At 38.8% G+C, this 16,854-nt stretch overlaps 2 protein-coding genes across 2 annotated transcripts; both read right to left on the reverse strand.

Moving 5' to 3' along the window:
• Positions 1–3,445: 3,445 nt before the first annotated feature.
• On the reverse strand, positions 3,446–11,975 carry cyp11c1 (cytochrome P450, family 11, subfamily C, polypeptide 1). The gene is made up of 9 exons (XM_030158009.1): positions 11,619–11,975; positions 11,354–11,509; positions 9,442–9,656; positions 7,162–7,365; positions 6,851–7,032; positions 6,510–6,676; positions 4,518–4,596; positions 4,167–4,397; positions 3,446–3,998 (listed from the first exon to the last, which is right to left on the reverse strand). The coding sequence occupies exons 1-9, from the start codon at positions 11,951–11,953 to the stop codon at positions 3,888–3,890; spliced, it is 1,680 nt and encodes a 559-aa protein (XP_030013869.1). The 5' UTR covers positions 11,954–11,975; the 3' UTR covers positions 3,446–3,887.
• A 214-nt stretch (positions 11,976–12,189) lies between these two features.
• Positions 12,190–16,145, reverse strand: LOC115435541 (complexin-3-like). The gene is made up of 4 exons (XM_030158012.1): positions 15,862–16,145; positions 15,237–15,622; positions 14,149–14,236; positions 12,190–13,218 (listed from the first exon to the last, which is right to left on the reverse strand). Exons 2-4 carry the CDS (start codon positions 15,491–15,493, stop codon positions 12,994–12,996), a joined length of 570 nt encoding a protein of 189 aa, XP_030013872.1. The 5' UTR covers positions 15,494–15,622; positions 15,862–16,145; the 3' UTR covers positions 12,190–12,993.
• Between the last annotated feature and the right edge of the window lie 709 nt (positions 16,146–16,854).

Below are 16,854 nucleotides of genomic sequence, written 5' to 3' on the forward strand. Positions count from 1 at the left end.
GTCTTCAGTTTCAGCTCCGTCAACTCTCCCAGATTCTTTTACCTCTGTTGGATTCCGTACTGTAAAAGTCCTCTGCCTTTGTCCCTGTGCACACTCGGGTCATGCACTTGTCATTCTGTAAACCAGCCGTCACCTGAGCTCGGCCTCTTTCCCTCATTTTCACCCTCTGACCCCTGTGCTGCTCCCTCATCTCTCCACCCACTCGCCCCATGTGGAGCAAATCCACCCCATGAATCAGCCCCATGATAAAAGCTGAACTAGCATAAGAAGCCAAGATGTTGCTAAAAATGGAAAAACATTGTGTCAATAGCCGAGTAATGACACTCAACTCCTGGAATACACTACCAAGGTCCAAAGTGACTCCAGTCTTTTTGCCTCCTCATTTCAGATTATGTAAGTTTGACAGTGACCTGACACAATATTAACCCCAAGATAAACTCTGTGCACTTCTTTTATCTCTAACTGTGTTTTTTTTTTTTTTTTTTTTTTGTGACATGTAAAAATCAACAGATGGAAGCAAAAACAGTGCAACTTCTTCTGTCATGATGTTCACCAGAGGAAATTAATGAGTTTAGTAACACTTAATGATTAACATTATTAACCTGAGTGGCTTCTCCTTTTTAACAGAACTCTTAAAGGCACAGTCTAGGGTATGAGGAGAAATCTCAGACAATCTTTTTACTTTGCTGCTGTTTTCTTTAGTGTAAGGATTCTATATGACAAAATTGTGTATTTTGCATGTGCAGCTTGTTTACAGCATGGATCTGAACCTTGGATCAGACTCCAGACAGATCAAAATTCACATCATTCTTATCCTTAGGGCACAATAAATTGTTCATAGTTTCTTACATTTTCCATATTTCGCCTCCAGCTGTTCTTATTTTATCTGTTTTATATTACCATTGCTGCCGTTAAACCCAAGATTTTATTGTTTTATTGAATATATGTTATCATTCTTATCACCTTTGTGTATTGATAATGAAGCCTTCACCTAATTTTCAATGACAAATAACCTAATGTTGTATATTTAGCCCGAGGTCCATGATGTTGGAAAGTTGGCAAACTGCAACATGACTAATTTACTCTGATCTACTTTTTGTGTTCATCCACTGCAGGATTTTTATTAGGCAGACTGATAAAGGCTGATGTTATGTGAGTATGGGACTTTGACAAATGAGGTGACACAGAGGTGATGTGTGTACAACTCACTGGCACAGTTTACCAAAAGTTTTCGTGGTGATCTTTAACAACAGTTCTGCTGCACTGGGAACAGTTGCATATGTGCACATCACGCATGATCTCACAGATTCACCCAGGTTAGGGTGTAAATCGTTAGCCAGAGGACAAATAGACCTTTGGATCCTTGGTTGAGTAGAGGAAAGCTGCATCCTTTTGGCCTATAAAGCACACACCTAGTATATGACAACCCTGCACATAACCACCGCGACTGGGGTGAAGTTCAATTTTACACAGAGATTAAAGTTCAGTAATTGGCTGTAATAACTTTCAATTATTAAAACAATAGCCTTATAAGTGCCAGACTTCACTAGTATTAAATATTTTAGACAATCCCTTTCAGCAGAATGTCCTGTCTTGGGTGTAAGTTGTGTTTCTGTTGGATCACATCTCAACAGGATCATTTGGATAAAATACAGCAAATAACATCTGGTACGAACAAACAACAGAAAAAGACCTGATTAAACTGATCAAAGACAGCAGTAAAAAAACAAAACAAACAAAAAAAAAACTAACAAAAAAAAAAAAAAAACAGATAAAGAGGACAGTCAATAAATATAGTAAATGACACAATATCAGTTTGTATAGGTCAATGAGTCGATGAGTACAAGGAGTTCCCTTCTCAAACAAACACACACACACACAATAATTGTTAGGTTTTTAGAGAGGAAATGACCAACCTGTTGGATTCTTGGAGACGGACCAGAATGAGAAGGGAGGGACAACTCAGACTATAATAAATGAATGAATGATTGGATCAGAGTGTGTTTCAGCGCCATCTGGTGGACAAGACTGGAAACGACGCTGTTGGAGGTTAATGTCAATAAAAATCAAGGCCACAGTAGGAGAAACTGAGCTTTATTTGTCTGCGTTATGAATATTTCGACTGAGTTTAGGGAAAAAGAGCCTGCAAAAACACCTCAGTGACATCCAGGGCCCAGATGTTGAACATATCTAATCTGGATCAGAGTGATCTGGATCTGTAAATCCTATGTTGTGATATCTAGGATCAGGTAATCCTACTGGTCAAGATTCGTCAAGAGTAACAAATCTGGATGTGAATCACAGTGTAGTCTACTGTGTGATGTGAGTTTATTCAAAACGAGAGGCTGGACCAAACTCCTTGCTTCTCTTCTTATCATCTCCCGTGATAGTGTGTGTAATTAACAGAAAATAGTAGCCTATGTAAAAGCGTTGTGATTATGTTTGTGGATAATACATTACAGATTTTATAAAGACACAGACTGTAGATTATATTGATGATACATACACATTTGTCAACCTCTGCATCAAGATGCAACTGGATTATACAGCACATATGTCAACAACATTAAAAAAGTACAGTTTCAGAAAGAAAATGTAAATATTGTAGAAGCTGTATAAGATCAACTGGACAAAAAATAAAGAGTGTAAAGTCTAAAGAAGGAACACTATAAGATCTTAAGAAAACTTGAAAGACTATCATCAGACCAAGTTTAAGATTTACTATGTTTACATTTAGCTGTGATCTGGTTGTGTGTATTTTTAATACTGTGCACATACTGCCTCTTTTTACTTTTTGAATCTTAATGAAGAAACTGAGAAATACAGTACTGAGCAGAAGTTTTAGGCGGCCTTTAGATGTTTAGATTGTTTTTGCAGTACTATGTAAGTCTGCTGTGCATACTACAGTAAAGTATGTACAGAAGTAAAAACAAAAGTTTCAGTGAAAAAACGGCTTCTACAAATCAAAGTGGTCGTATTTAGTGTGACCTTCCTTTTACAATTAACATGTCTTTAATCCTTTTGCTCAGACAATATGAAATTTTTGTCATTCACTTCCTGATTTTTTATTCCAGGTTTCATTCAACACATATCAGATGTTTCTTACGGTTTTTGCTGCTTCTTGTCATGGGGTCAGGGGTGACACTAAATACTGACTTTAACCTTTAGAACCTATTTAGTTCCATTTTTTGAGCGTCTTTTAAGGCTGTGCACATATTTCCTGTATTTTCTTGTTGTATCTGAAGAAAAGAGACTAAGAAATAAATATGCATGTTCTTTTCAACACTGCTAAAACAAGAAATCTAAAGGCTGCCTAAAACTTTTGCACCGTACTGTATATATGCATGGTCATTACAACCCTGCAAAAACTTTAAAGCTAAAAGGTGGGTGAAGACTTTTACAGAGTGCTGATAAATATTATTCATTCATTTTCCAAGACTGCTTAATCCCTTGGAGGGTCAGAGGAAGCTGGAACATTCAGAGAGAACCTTCATAGATACAAGAGAAACATGCAAACTCCACACAGAATTAGTTGATAAATAACCGTTTAAATGAGTTGTATTATTTTATTGTTTCTGATTAAAACTGACAACAGTTTGGGGTCTTTCTTTGTGGGGATAATATTTTATTTTATTGTACTGAACACTTGATGTTGTCTAAAATCTACTTTATCTCCTAGAAAAAAGTAAAAAAAAAAAAAAAAAAACTTGTCTCTGAAACCCACTCATTTAAAAAAAAAAAAACTGCTTTGCATTTGAACAACCACTTTTCAAGGTCCACTTCCATCTGATCAGATTACCTCAGACAAATTGGGCCTCTGGTTTAGCTGAACTTTAAACACAGTGTGAAAGTGATGTTTGTACTGATGGATGTTTCTGCTGCGTGTCTCAGAGCTTGGTGAAAGTGATCCTCGGCGGAGTGTGAGGCTGGAGGATGAGGGTAAACGTGGTGTCGATGTCTTCTGTGGACGACACGCTGAGACGGAAGCTCAGCAGGATCTAGACAGAGAAGAAAGGGAGGTGGGTGGAAGAGGATGGAGGCGTGAACACAGACAGGAATTACAAACCTTTTTTCAGTTTTGTGCATATCAATCATAGAAGCTATTTCATCTCCTAATGCATCACATCTCTTCTTGTTGACCCCCCGTCCTCATCCCCTCATCTTACATGCATGAGCAACAGCTGCATCTCATTCTCTGCAATCCTCCTCCCGACACACTGCCTCGCTCCGAACCCGAACGCCAGGGATCGAAACCCTGCCCCCTCTCCTCCATCTGCTCCTCTTCCTCTTTTACCTTCCACTCTGTTGTCACCCCATCGGCCAGGGTCAAAGCGCTGTGGGTCATTAAACACCTCTGCACTCCTTCCCATGGGGTAAAGACAGGCCTGAACCGCCGTCTGAGAGGAGGAGACGTGGTCAGTTTGACATCACACTGAGATCAGCTGCAGGCCTAAAAGCTGAACCTCATGGGTGTCTATATCTGATAAAGAAGGACAAAATAAGTCTCACTCACTCACCCCAGCAGGTATATGATAGTTCTGAATAACAATATCTCTGATCGGGTACCGCTGCACTGTGATTCCCACTGGATACAACCTGACAACAGCACACACACAAACATAAACACACACAAACACACACAGATCCATGTAATGTAGTCTGCCTCTGACTTCTCACTCTGTACTCAACACTGGCACTGGTAATCAATTCTCATTTCAGCTGATTGTTGACGTGATTGAAACATGCTCTCAAACAGCTGTTCCCCATCTTAGTGCATCAAGTAGTTTTTTTATGATGTTCTGTATTGATCTGAAGGAGAAATTTCTCACCCATCACCTGAGCCGATGACTGTCTTGCAGCAGGTTGGAGAAAATTGCATAAAAGATGATTATGGTTGGGTTAAAAGAGGATTGTCTTTTTCCTGAATCTGCAGTTTAGAGATTGGAGTACAGATAAAGTAAGAGAAATTTATGCAGAGGTGGTGCTTGCAGTTTCCATTTTATGTATCTTTACACTTATACTCCACTACTTTTGTCTGAAAGCTTTAGTTACTTTTCAACACTCAAAGACCTAAACAGCTGCTGGCAACTTAAAGCATCTACTGTTTTGAAATACTTCATACCTATTGATCCACAAATCCTATCAATATGTTTCAGTAAGTCAGGAAAAATATCGTCTCAGCTTTTCAGCAGCATGAGATATGATTCACTGGATGTTCAGAAGATCCATAATGTATGTGGAAACACTGTCATCTGCTGTAACATTGATTCACCAGTAAAACCCATGTCTTTTGACAAAAGGTGGTGGTTGTGGATGTTTGTTTTAAAGCTTAATTATTGATATATGTTGCTGAAAAAGTCACTTTTTCTCCAGTTTTCTCTGTTCTGATACCTTTAAATGACCTTTAAATTTACTCTGAAATTCCATTTACTAAACACTTGATTTTTGCTGACAAATGCAGGGAATGAAATAATAAATAGTGATAGACAAAAAAAAAACATTTGCATCTGCAAAAGTGTTGATCTTAGATGTTTGTGATGACTTAGGATATGGAATTCCTTTATACTACCTTCCCCTAACTTAGGGCCTGCACAAAATACAAAACATTTTATTGGATCGCCAGTTGGCAGATGAAAGTCACAGTCATATATGTACATTCATTCAATATGTTCTGTGGAAGAATTAAATAAAATTGGCTGTACCAAATCTATTCAAAACAGAGAAAATGTTACAGAAAACATTACAAAACTCAGAAAAAAACATATTTTCAGGTGAAGTATTCCCAGTGCCGGGGTGGTTCAAAAATCATTCCAGTGCAAAGAGGAGATCTTCAGAGACAGTATTTGGCTGCAAAAACTCAGTTACATTTGTTTGGATGTAACAACATTTAAGATATTAGTTGTGCGTCATTTGGAGACTGTGTTGCTATAAGCCAACGTTACTTGTCAGAGTTGGATGTAATGTCTGTAATTGACATGATGACATTCACAAAAAGTGCATTTATACATTTACATCCTGAGGGGATGCAACTGATTTAGGCGTTTGACTTTCTGAGCCAAACACACTTTTTTAATCCCTTTTACTGCAAACTGTACTGTCACAAAGCTGAAAAGAGGATTGTTTTTCTAAGCTTATGAGAAGTTGAATTTAGAGCTATGTGGTTCTCACAGGGTAGTGACACTAAACATACACTATGATGATCTTAAATTCTTAAGATCATCATTCTTAAATCTTTCCCATCAGCATTTAAAGTTATTCAAATGAGTTCAACGATAAATCAGTAAAATTCAACTTTTAACATTAATGCATCAGTAAAGGTATACAAAAATATCAGATATACTGACCAGTGTCATTTTACTGCACAATAGAGTAAAACATACATACTTTTACTTTTAAGCTGCTTTTCTTGGAGTATTTTCACAGTGCTGCAGTTGTACTCTTTGACTTTGAAGGATGTGACTACTTCTTCCATCACTACTTGAAGGTTATCTGGGATCAGTTCTAAGTACCTGAGAATCTCCTTGATTGTGCTTTTCAGGAGTGGCGCCCCCTGCAGGGCTTTCTGCGGGTCACCTCCAGCTTGAGCCCATGAAGCCTTCACCTGCTGCCTCACCCTCTCCTGCACCTCTGGGTTACGACCCAGCTCAAAGAGAGCAAACTGCAGGGGCACCGCTGTCTGATGAGAGGTGACACAGAGTATGTTAAAGGTATGTGCACAGATGCAGGCTGAGAGTCCAAGCACATACACACACACACACACACACACACACGCACACACACCCTCACACACACCCTCACACACACACACACACACACACACACACACACACACACACACACACACACACACCGTGTCAACCCCTCCAGCCATCATCTCAGTGATATTGGCTTTGATGAGGTCCAAAGATAGCTGCCCTTTTTCCATGAGCTGGCCCAAAACGCCTGTGTACTGGCCCCCGGCAGCCCCAACTGTAGACCCTCGACTCAGGGTAGATGACAGTCGCTGGTATCCCCTCTGGATCCTCGCCTCCGCTGTAACAAGTAGGACAGGGTGACAGTGGCACTGAGTCAGAGAAGGCACACACTGAGATGTTTGAAAGAAGTTAAAATGGTGCATCACTTTTTCTGCATTTTTTTCTATCAGTGCAAGCAGGGCCTCACCGTGGCTGAAGATGTTGTCCCATGCAGTGGCATGCTGGGTCCACAGGGGGGCACCGATAAGGAGCAGCAGGCGGGGGGGCAGGTAGAGGAGAGGAGGGGTGGTGGCCAGCATTCTCTCCACAGCCCAGATGAACTTCTGAGACTCCAAGGAGGGAGATGAGGAGAAGAGGCCGATGCGTTCACCGTAAAGAACATGACAACTGGCTGCAAGAGGGTGGGGGAGTGGGGGGTGAATGAAAGGTAAAGGACATGGGTCAACATGGACAAGCAACAAACACTGTCAAGGACTTCAGCACATTCTTCATCTGTGTCATCAGTGTGAAAATATTTTTGTTGGTTCATGAATCTCTTTCAGAAACAATCAAATAAGCCCAGAAAACAAGAAAAGGTTCTATATATTTTATATTTTACAAATGCAATATAGTAATACAATAATACAGTCTACATAATTTACAATACAAATATACCAAAGTTGGAACCTCTGCTGCATACTAGCAAAGGAAACTGGCTAAAAATATAAACCTACATGCCTTTGTTAAGAAGAAAACAGCCAAATCTGATTAGAAACTGAGATGCAACAACTAGAAACCTGTCAACATGATTCGGTTGACAGTCTCTAAGGGATAATGCCTTTGCTGCAGTAGAGAGTGACCTAGATTTAAAAAAAAAAAAAAAAAAAGTCTTGTAAAAATAAAATAATGGAATTGTTAAATGACTTAAAAGTAACATAAATGCTGGTTTGGTTGAGCCAGTGGATCTCAGGCTTTTTCAGAGAAATTAGGTGGCTCTTCCACTTTCCACTTTTTAACAATTTACGTGTCATTTTTATCATGTATTTATATGTCATTTTCATCTTTTATGTTGTTTTTATGTTGTTATGTGTTCTACATCGTGCCTGTCCTGTTTCATCATTATCCTTTTGTTGCATCTTTACCTTATTTTAATCTTTTTACACTTTGTACGTTAGTTTTGTCATGTTGCATGTTTTATATCTGATGCCTTCTCCTCTTTATTTCACATTACATCTATAACCTTGTCTTCTTTTTAAATTTGCAAAATGAATTTACAGTTCATGCTATTGCTGTATATTTGTGACCTAATGAGAACAGTTAAATGTACCCGAAACATGTAGGCTAAAGGTAAAAATTAACTTTTCTTATCTGTCTGACAAAAAAGAAAAGGAAATCTTTTCATCTTCAGTAGATAGTATGAACCCGATCAGATAAGTAAGTGACCCATTTGGGATCCTGGGCCATTGTTTGGGAAACACAGCAATAAAGTATTGATGAATAATGAAACTGTTACCATGATTTCATGCCAAATAACAGGCTAATGATATCAAAATACTGTTAAAATAGACACATATTATTAAAAATGAGCATGAGTAGAATTTATAAGATGTAGCTCCGTTAACTCATCTGATGAAGATAAAGCACTCATACAAAATGCCACTGAGCTATAGAGGAAATTAGATTTTCTAAGTGCATACAATATTCTGTGGGAACTGTTTCTCCTCCAAACATGCTTCACCTCATGCATGTGTTATATTAACAGCACATCAGTGACTGGAATAGTTTCTTGCCGGTCTATTCCTACTCCGGCTTAACACCGAGCTTTGTGTGCTGTGGTCCATTAAGAGCAGTGCAGCATGACTCAAAGTCATCAGCTCTCACTCTCTCACACTTACACATACAGATGCATGCACTGACTCACACAAGCATTTACACTTGTGAATGTGGCATGGTGCAGATAGGCTCATGAAAGGCGCAGACCTGGTGAAAGAATGCCGGAGCTTTGATCATCTACGGCTGTGTTTCTATTTTTAATGCCGCATATTCTCCTTGACATCCTACACGGTATGTTAACAACAGATATGCCTGAGGTTTAAATGTGGTTTGGTTCTTATAAGGTGAGAATACTGAATATGAAAGCAGTGAGATAGCAGAAGGAGAGTTTTTAGAGCATTTGAGAAGGTGATGCTGCTGCAGGTTGTATAATTCCAACTGTGACGTGAGATGTTTTTGTGACTCAAACCAAAGGGCTGTGATGGTTGAACTGAATGAAAGGGGCCAAAAGAGGCATGTGACATGAATCCATACACTCAGGGTGACAAGGACACACAACAACAAAGAGCCCTTGTTGTTTCTGCTGCTTTTCAACATGTGACAGTTTTCTAGTCCTTGAGGGATTGACTACGTCACTGAAAATAAACTGTCTGCAAACGTACCCACACACCAAGAAACCACAGGTTAAAAAAATGACTCTCTGGCGACCTCTGACCTTCCAGTGCAAAGCGAAAGAGGTCAGGACTGGGATCGATGTTGAGGCTGCGTCTGCCCTCCTCGCCTTTCCCCTCCCTCTCCACTTTGTCTCTCAGCATTTGACAGAAATCCCTCGCCACTTCGTCAAGGAGGGGGAGAAAGCGCTTTACGGCCGTGCTCATCATCACCTCCTTGTTGAGCTGCAGACGGTCAGTGCGCCACTCCTCACCGTTCCTGTGGAGACAAGATTTGGAGTCGAGCGTTAAAATCGACCCATTTCACTTTTGCTCAGTCATTGTGACGCAAGTATGAAATGCAAATGCTCTTCTGAGCTTGGGTTTTGCATCAAAGGTCAGTTGTATAACGTGTGTTAAAAGCAGTGGGTGTTTAAACATAAAAATACACAAATAAAAAAACCCTGTTCATTAAGGAAGGACAAAGCTGGTATCCAACTGTGACCAGTTTAACTTCAACTTTAATTAAACCCAGTCCATTTAGATTACTTATAAAGTTATATTCCTACTTTTTTTGTTGAACAACTGGCCCACTCAAGAAAATTGTCTCTATTATAAAACACTTCTGGTTTGATTTTCTAACCACCAATGGAGTGGTTATTAATGAACACTTATGTGAGTTGTAATAATTCAGCTGTTAAAGGCAAAATGTTTGTGATTATGTTGTCACAGCATTAACCCATAGAGACCCAAACATCCACTGGTGACCAAAACCATCTACTGATGTAAAATGTCAAATAACTGCTGATAATCATATCAATACATGTAAATAATTGGTGTAAAATACAGTTTGTTATCTTTTCATGGTCATCAGATATGACCCATTTGGACGTTCAGAGGCTCTTTAGTGAACGTGGAAACACCATCATCTTCTACAACATTGATTCACCAGTAAAACCCATGGAGTTGGATCAATGACAGTGGATGGACACACTGGGTTTATCTTCAGTTAATGATAGATTTTGCTGAAAAAGTAACTTTTTTTCTGTTTTGTCTGTTTCTGATATAATAACCTTTTAGATTACTCTGAGATGTTATGAAGATCTGCACGATCAGTGAATTAAATACAGGACAATACCAGATTTTCACTGAAGAAATGCAAAATAAATAGGATAATATTACAATAAACCACTTAAGAAAGGATAAATATAGGGTAAAATTCATTTGCGAACTCCAATTTAGCATGGGTCTATATGGGTTAAACAAAAATTCCAACAGCACAAACTTATATTCACTCTAACTTTTATCATAACCACAATTGGCTTGAACTAAATGGTGGAATGTTCTTAATCTAGTCATGTTCTCTAAGTATTTGTGCTTCACTTCATTATTTCCATTTGTGGCACTTGAGATGAAGATTTTACATATTGGATAATAAACAAGCTTTGTTAAAGCATAACAAGTGGTTTCCACCTTTTTGTTACAAAAAGCAGTGTGTAGTCAGGCTTCACACCTCAGTAGTGTATGATTTGTTAACAGCTTCACTAAATAGCAATCTCTTTCCTCTAAACTTCATGGTTTTGGTTTAGTGATGTGACAACATGAACATTTCAATATAAATAAACTAATCCTGGCAGTCAGAGGTTTCAATATTTTAATGGTGAATTATTTTCCTAAAAAGCTATATATAGACTTATACAATAATAATCTGTCAATCATCACTTCTGACCTTCTGTCAGTGTGTTGTGGTGTGTTTTCCTGCAGAGACCCTACCCTCTACCTGCATTTTTATTGCCCAATTCTTCTGCTGTGTTTGGGTGTTGACCTTTGATTAGTGTATTTCTACCTCAGCATCACATGGGATGTCCAAAAAACTCAACTCCAGTTACATTTTGCTCTTAAATGCAGGTTATTGCTAATTGTTCCCTTTTTTTTTTCACTATACAATGAGTATTACATCTTTATCATGGTACTAACTTGAGGAAGACTCCCTTGCTGTGCTGTCTGGTTTCTCGGTGTGTGGCCCAGGCTTGCAGGGTCATCCTTTGAGGGTGCAACCCTTCTGAGCGGAACAGCTCACTGATGTCAGACGGCAGCATGATGTTCACTGTGTTCTGGGTACCAACATGCTCCCTTCACAAACACACAAGTCAATCACTCATATGCACACTCTTTACTCCTTTACACCATTGGTAACATGATGTCTAACTTGCAGCTACACTCATCTCCTCTTTCTTTCTACCTGTAGATGGGCCCCAGGTTCTTGAACGTCCTCTCCATGTGTTTGTGAAGCTGCCGGAACCGACCTTCCCTCCAGAACTTGACCAGGTTGACCCAGCCGCTCCTGCCTGTGTTGGGGATCTCCTCAAAACTGCGTACCCGTCCATCCACACCCCTTTTTCTAACTCCTGAACCATCTTTACCTTTTCGTCTTGCCTCCACTTTTCCATCTATGACTGTGCCTGCTGCAGTCATACAAAAACCTCTTTGCGGCACAACTCCAAAAAGTACATTTCTGGATCCGCAGGTGCCCTGTCCTCTAACACACACTATCACTTGGACTGACATGGTCCACATAGTCCAAACTAGATACGTATTCAGATCTGGTCCAGTGCTGTGAAAGCGTTACAGCTCTGATCTCTTCCCTCCTCACCAGCTTCATATCCTTGGATGTGCTCTATAACTCTGATGAACTGATAGTAAGTAATGATTTATGCATCAGCAGATCAGAGTTCAAGAGAAACACAACAGAGCCCAAATGTTAGTCTGATCCGAAACACACTCACTCAAGTGCACAAAAACAAGTCAGTCCATCAGACCAAAGAAAGCTTTACTACAAGGTCAAATCATAGCTGTTCAACAAAAAATAAAAATATACAGTATATGTGTCTGTTGGTTGGCTTTTGCTTCATGTTGTATAAAAAGATTAGATGAGATGGCATGATACGACTTATGTACAGTATAAGTTCAATGACAAACAGAAAGAACATTTGGCTCATAATACATAAGGAATACAGTTTGGTCTATAAACACACATGAAAGAAGTTAGAGATTACTCCTGTGAACAGTAAATGTGTTTCCCTGAGGTTCCTTACTTGTGCGTAAATCAGTGTTTGATCAATAACATTTATAGGGCTGAAGTAAAGACTACATCATTTATAATACAATAACTGAGTCTGAAGACATTTTCTGTCATCAGCTCATAGAAATTGATTTTATGTAATATTATAAGATACTAATTTATCATGTAATCAAAAAAGATTATGATCCAATGTTACTGCTTTGAGGTATTTTGATAATGAAACCTTATATTGTCTATTAATGTACAGTAATACCTTATTAAAAAGTATGTTTTGCTACTTAAAATCTAATGCAGTGCGTGAGTATAGCTGTAGTCAAAGAGTCATTTGCATTCACATGCTTGATGACATTCTCAGTCTAAGATATGAAACAATCTTTTTACAAAATATATTAACATTGTGTTGCAGTTACTCATAATATTGCAACACATGACAAAAAATACATATAAAATAAAAGTCTGACAGCTGGAATCCAGCTGGGATCATGTACAAGGACATTTTTCAAACTAACACAATTGCAAGGCAGTGTGCTGATAATCACATGACTTTACAGGAGTCCACATTTAATGGTGTGGGAGTGGGCGCCGTGCTGTGTTTCCTGCCTGTGAGCACCGCTGAGTTGAAGCTGAGGCCTTGAAACGCGCTCAACAGGTTGAAACCGTTATCCTTGGTTTTTGTTTCAGGACGTATGATCTTCGACAGCTCACGGGGGAGCGACACTTTACCTCCAACAGACCTCAAGTGGTTTGAGTCCTTTGAGTCCTGAGAACAGTGGAGAAACAGGATGAACATTACACAGAATGGAATGTCTGATTACCTTGACATCTTGTGTATTTGTCTACATTACTTTTGCAAACAACAGAGAGTAAAAAAGAGCTTTTATGAATAAGAGTGCATACATCTACCAAACCGGCAGACTCATTCAGATTTAGATTCAGATAAAGAATAGTTTATAAATCCCAGAGGAAATTATGTGGTTACAGCTGCTCCATGCAAGTTTAAGAAAAAGTAGCAGGAACGAAATGATCGATGTTACAAATATACATTCAAATTTATATTTAATGCTCTAAAAATATATAAACACACACACACACACACACACACACACACATATATATAGCACATATACATATACATATTAAAGCACCTGATAAGTAAAGAAATACACATGAATACCAGTCACCCTCTTTATAGATGTATAAATCTGAGAAGTGTGCAGAATATTGTTTTGTGGTTATAAGGGAGAATTATACAGTCAAAGTCTGTTCATCTATATTTATTTATGTGCAAGGATCTTCATTTGCATCAATTTACAGCTTCACAATTATACAGACCTCCATAAAATATTATAGAGTTTTGTTCTTGAAAATAATCAAAATTTTTCATAAAATGCTGCAAAACTGCTAATGGTGAAGTAATGAATATTTTTGAAGGATCATTAGGAATAGATTTATACCTGGACCACATACATTTAGTCAAAGTTGTGTTTAAAAGATGACGCCAGCAAGAATCTGCAAAGAGCTGCTATCAGCATAAAAAGTCCATTCTACTCCAGATAAATCGTAGTCCTCACCATTTCTAAATTGTTACTATCAGTATCAAGTTGTCAGTTCTTCCTTTGACTAAACTGAAACCCTCTGAAGTCTTTTCAGAGGAACAAACAGCAGAAAACACATTAATCCACACACAGACCTCAGACAGCTGATATTTCCTCCTGAAGTGAGTTCTCATGGCTGCTCTCTCTGCATTTTTCTGAGCGTTCATTGCTTCCCGCAGCTTTCTGTAAACACAACAAACACAAACACACCTGACATATTGCAGATAGAATTCAATTAAAACCTCATTTCTGATGCAGCGCAGGTGGCTGAAAATACAATGGTGTCCTGTGGCTGCCTCCTTTAACTCATAAAGACCCAGTGGTACTTCCCCAAGTGAATTTTTCTCTTTATATAAACCTTTATTAGTGATTTATCACCATATATTGCAATATTGTCCTCTTTATTTCGAGTTATTTCAGTGTAATTATGTATTTTCCTATATTTAATTCACTGGTCATGTAGATGTTCATAAAAGCTCAGAGTAAATTTAAAGGTTATTATATCAAAACAGATGAAACTGAAGAAAAAAATGACTTTTTAGTAAAATATATCATTAACTGAACATAAACCAAGTGTCTCCATTCACTGTCATTGATCCAACTTCATGGATTTTACTGGTGAATCAATGTTGTAGAAGATGACAGTGTTTCCGTGGTTACTATGGAGCCTCCGAACGTCAAAATGGGTCATATCTGATGACCATCCTTCAGGAGTCTGGGTCTGCTTGAGGTTTCTGCCTGTTAAAGGGAAGTTTTTCCTCGCCACTGTCACCAGTCACAAGTGTTTGCTCCTGGAGGATTCTGTTGAGTTTCTGTAAATTTGATTTGATTTTGATTTGATTTGATAAAGCACTTTGTGACTCTCTCTGTGAAAAGTGCTCTATAAATAAAATTTACTTACTTACTTACCATGAAAAGACGAAAAACTGTATTTTACACCAATTATTTACAGTTATTGATAGGATTAGTGGATCAGCAGGTATTAAACATTTTAGATCAGTAGATGTTTTGGTCAACAGTGGCTGTTTGGGTCTTCATGGGTTAATGGGAATAAACTGGCATTGCTACAGTATGATGTGACATTTGACACCATGTGAATCCAAAGCTCATGTTGACAGTGTTTGATGCACAGATGTTTCAGCTGACTGGGAACTGATGTGTGTTTGTTGTGTGTTTCACTTGCCTCTCCTTCTCCAGGTCGGCCTGGTATGAGCGGATGACTGATGTGTCTTTGTGGTGAGTGCTCCGTAGAGGGGGAGTCCTCCTCCACTTGTTGCATCCTCCTCTTCCTCCTCTTCCTCCTCCTCCTCCTCTTCCTCTTCCTCTTCTGTTCCTGTGTTTTGTGTACAGTTTCTTCTTCTCCTTCACCCCTGACACGCAGCTGGTCAGTGTCCTGATGGGCGTCTTCAGTGACTTTTTTACTCTCACCACAGACTCCATGGTGCTCTACTTTTTTGACAGATAGTGGTTGAATGAAAAAATACTTTCTCCTTCACTCATGTTGTGTTTTGTTTAAAGGACAAACTCAGGACATAGACATCCTGTTGCAGCAATAACTCAGGTTGAGACCTGCCAAGGACAAGGACAGACGACAGACAGAGCTCAGACACACAAGCCTAGTAAATATACATGCCTGCATATTAAGGTTAATACACAAATGAAGTGTCTGTCACATAGACTGATGTTCACACTTATCCAAGTAATAACAAGATGAAAATTGCACAAGGCCGGACAGAAAATTGACAATGGATTTATTTGCATTTCATTAAGTGAGAAGAGTTTAGTTTAGTTGTTCAGAGTTTTCTTACCCATGCAGGTGGCCACAGTCGGCCCCAGGCTCAAAGCATAAAATCCTGACAAAGCTCCAGCCAGATGGCCTCAGAGACAATCCCACAAAGATTTGGGCACACCAGAAGAAATAAATAAATAAACAAGGCCACTCCACAAGTTGTTGTGCCTGCTCTTTTGACCTCAGCACAAAATTACAGGTTTGCTTTAGGTTTCAGCCTCTTCTTCTGGTTCTGCTTCACTGCTTCCTGCCTCCACACTCGGTGCACTCTCCACTACCTCCAACTCTCCCATACATACAGATTACCATTTAAAGGACTTAATGAGGGGAATCTTGTTAGCTGTGGCAGGGAATGCACCTGATGACTCACGTGTTTGTGATGGAGGCTTAAAGACACTCACTGATGTCATGATGATAACACATGTGTGCTTTCACAGCCGAGAAAAAGTTGTTTGTCTCCTGGATTCAAAGTCTCATTTTCCTCCATTATCCTTGGAGCATCTGTCTTAATTTTAGATCAGTGGAGGATGATGAGAGTTGGCTACAATAATGTACCAAAGGAAGCAGCTGGAACATGGTGCTCTGACTCAACACAATATGCTCCTGACAAAGCATTCAGCTCAGATTCTCAGGCTAAACATACATTTTGAGGACATTTTGGCTTATATGGTTTGTATCCATCAATAAAGACATGTGCATAAAAATGAAAAGGGAAGATAAAACACCACACAAACATCTACATTTGTCTTTTGTATATGTGTGTACAGGGATTTCATGTATTTGTGACAAATGAAACTCCATAAAGTGAGTCTGATGAATAGATCATTAAACTGTGGAATCACATTTGTGCCAATGGAAATAAATGAAACTAAACCAAAACCAAACAAAAATGAGAATAAAACTTAATGAAGTAGAAAAAGATTATCTCAAAGCTAAAACTTACAACTTGCGCACAAATATTCACACACTTTAACTACTCTTCTGTGATTATATATTTTTGTTAACCTACTCT

Source organism: Sphaeramia orbicularis, chromosome 16 (assembly GCF_902148855.1).
Source record: "Sphaeramia orbicularis chromosome 16, fSphaOr1.1, whole genome shotgun sequence".
In the NCBI taxonomy this organism is placed as follows: Eukaryota; Metazoa; Chordata; class Actinopteri; order Kurtiformes; family Apogonidae; genus Sphaeramia; species Sphaeramia orbicularis.

What these genes read in the sequence shown, in the direction of transcription:
- cyp11c1 (XM_030158009.1), bottom strand. Translation starts at nt 11,953, where the DNA reads ATGTGGACCATGTCAGTCCAAGTGATAGTGTGTGTTAGAGGACAGGGC. An exon ending in AGCAAGGGAGTCTTCCTCAA is followed by an intron (nt 9,657 to 11,353) that starts GTTAGTACCATG and finishes TTGTCTCCACAG; the next exon opens with GAACGGTGAGGAGTGGCGCA. An exon ending in CTTTCGCTTTGCACTGGAAG is followed by an intron (nt 7,366 to 9,441) that starts GTCAGAGGTCGC and finishes ACCCTCTTGCAG; the next exon opens with CCAGTTGTCATGTTCTTTAC.
- LOC115435541 (XM_030158012.1), bottom strand. Translation starts at nt 15,493, where the DNA reads ATGGAGTCTGTGGTGAGAGTAAAAAAGTCACTGAAGACGCCCATCAGG. An exon ending in GCCGACCTGGAGAAGGAGAG is followed by an intron (nt 14,237 to 15,236) that starts GCAAGTGAAACA and finishes TTGTGTTTACAG; the next exon opens with AAAGCTGCGGGAAGCAATGA. An exon ending in GGAAATATCAGCTGTCTGAG is followed by an intron (nt 13,219 to 14,148) that starts GTCTGTGTGTGG and finishes CACTGTTCTCAG; the next exon opens with GACTCAAAGGACTCAAACCA.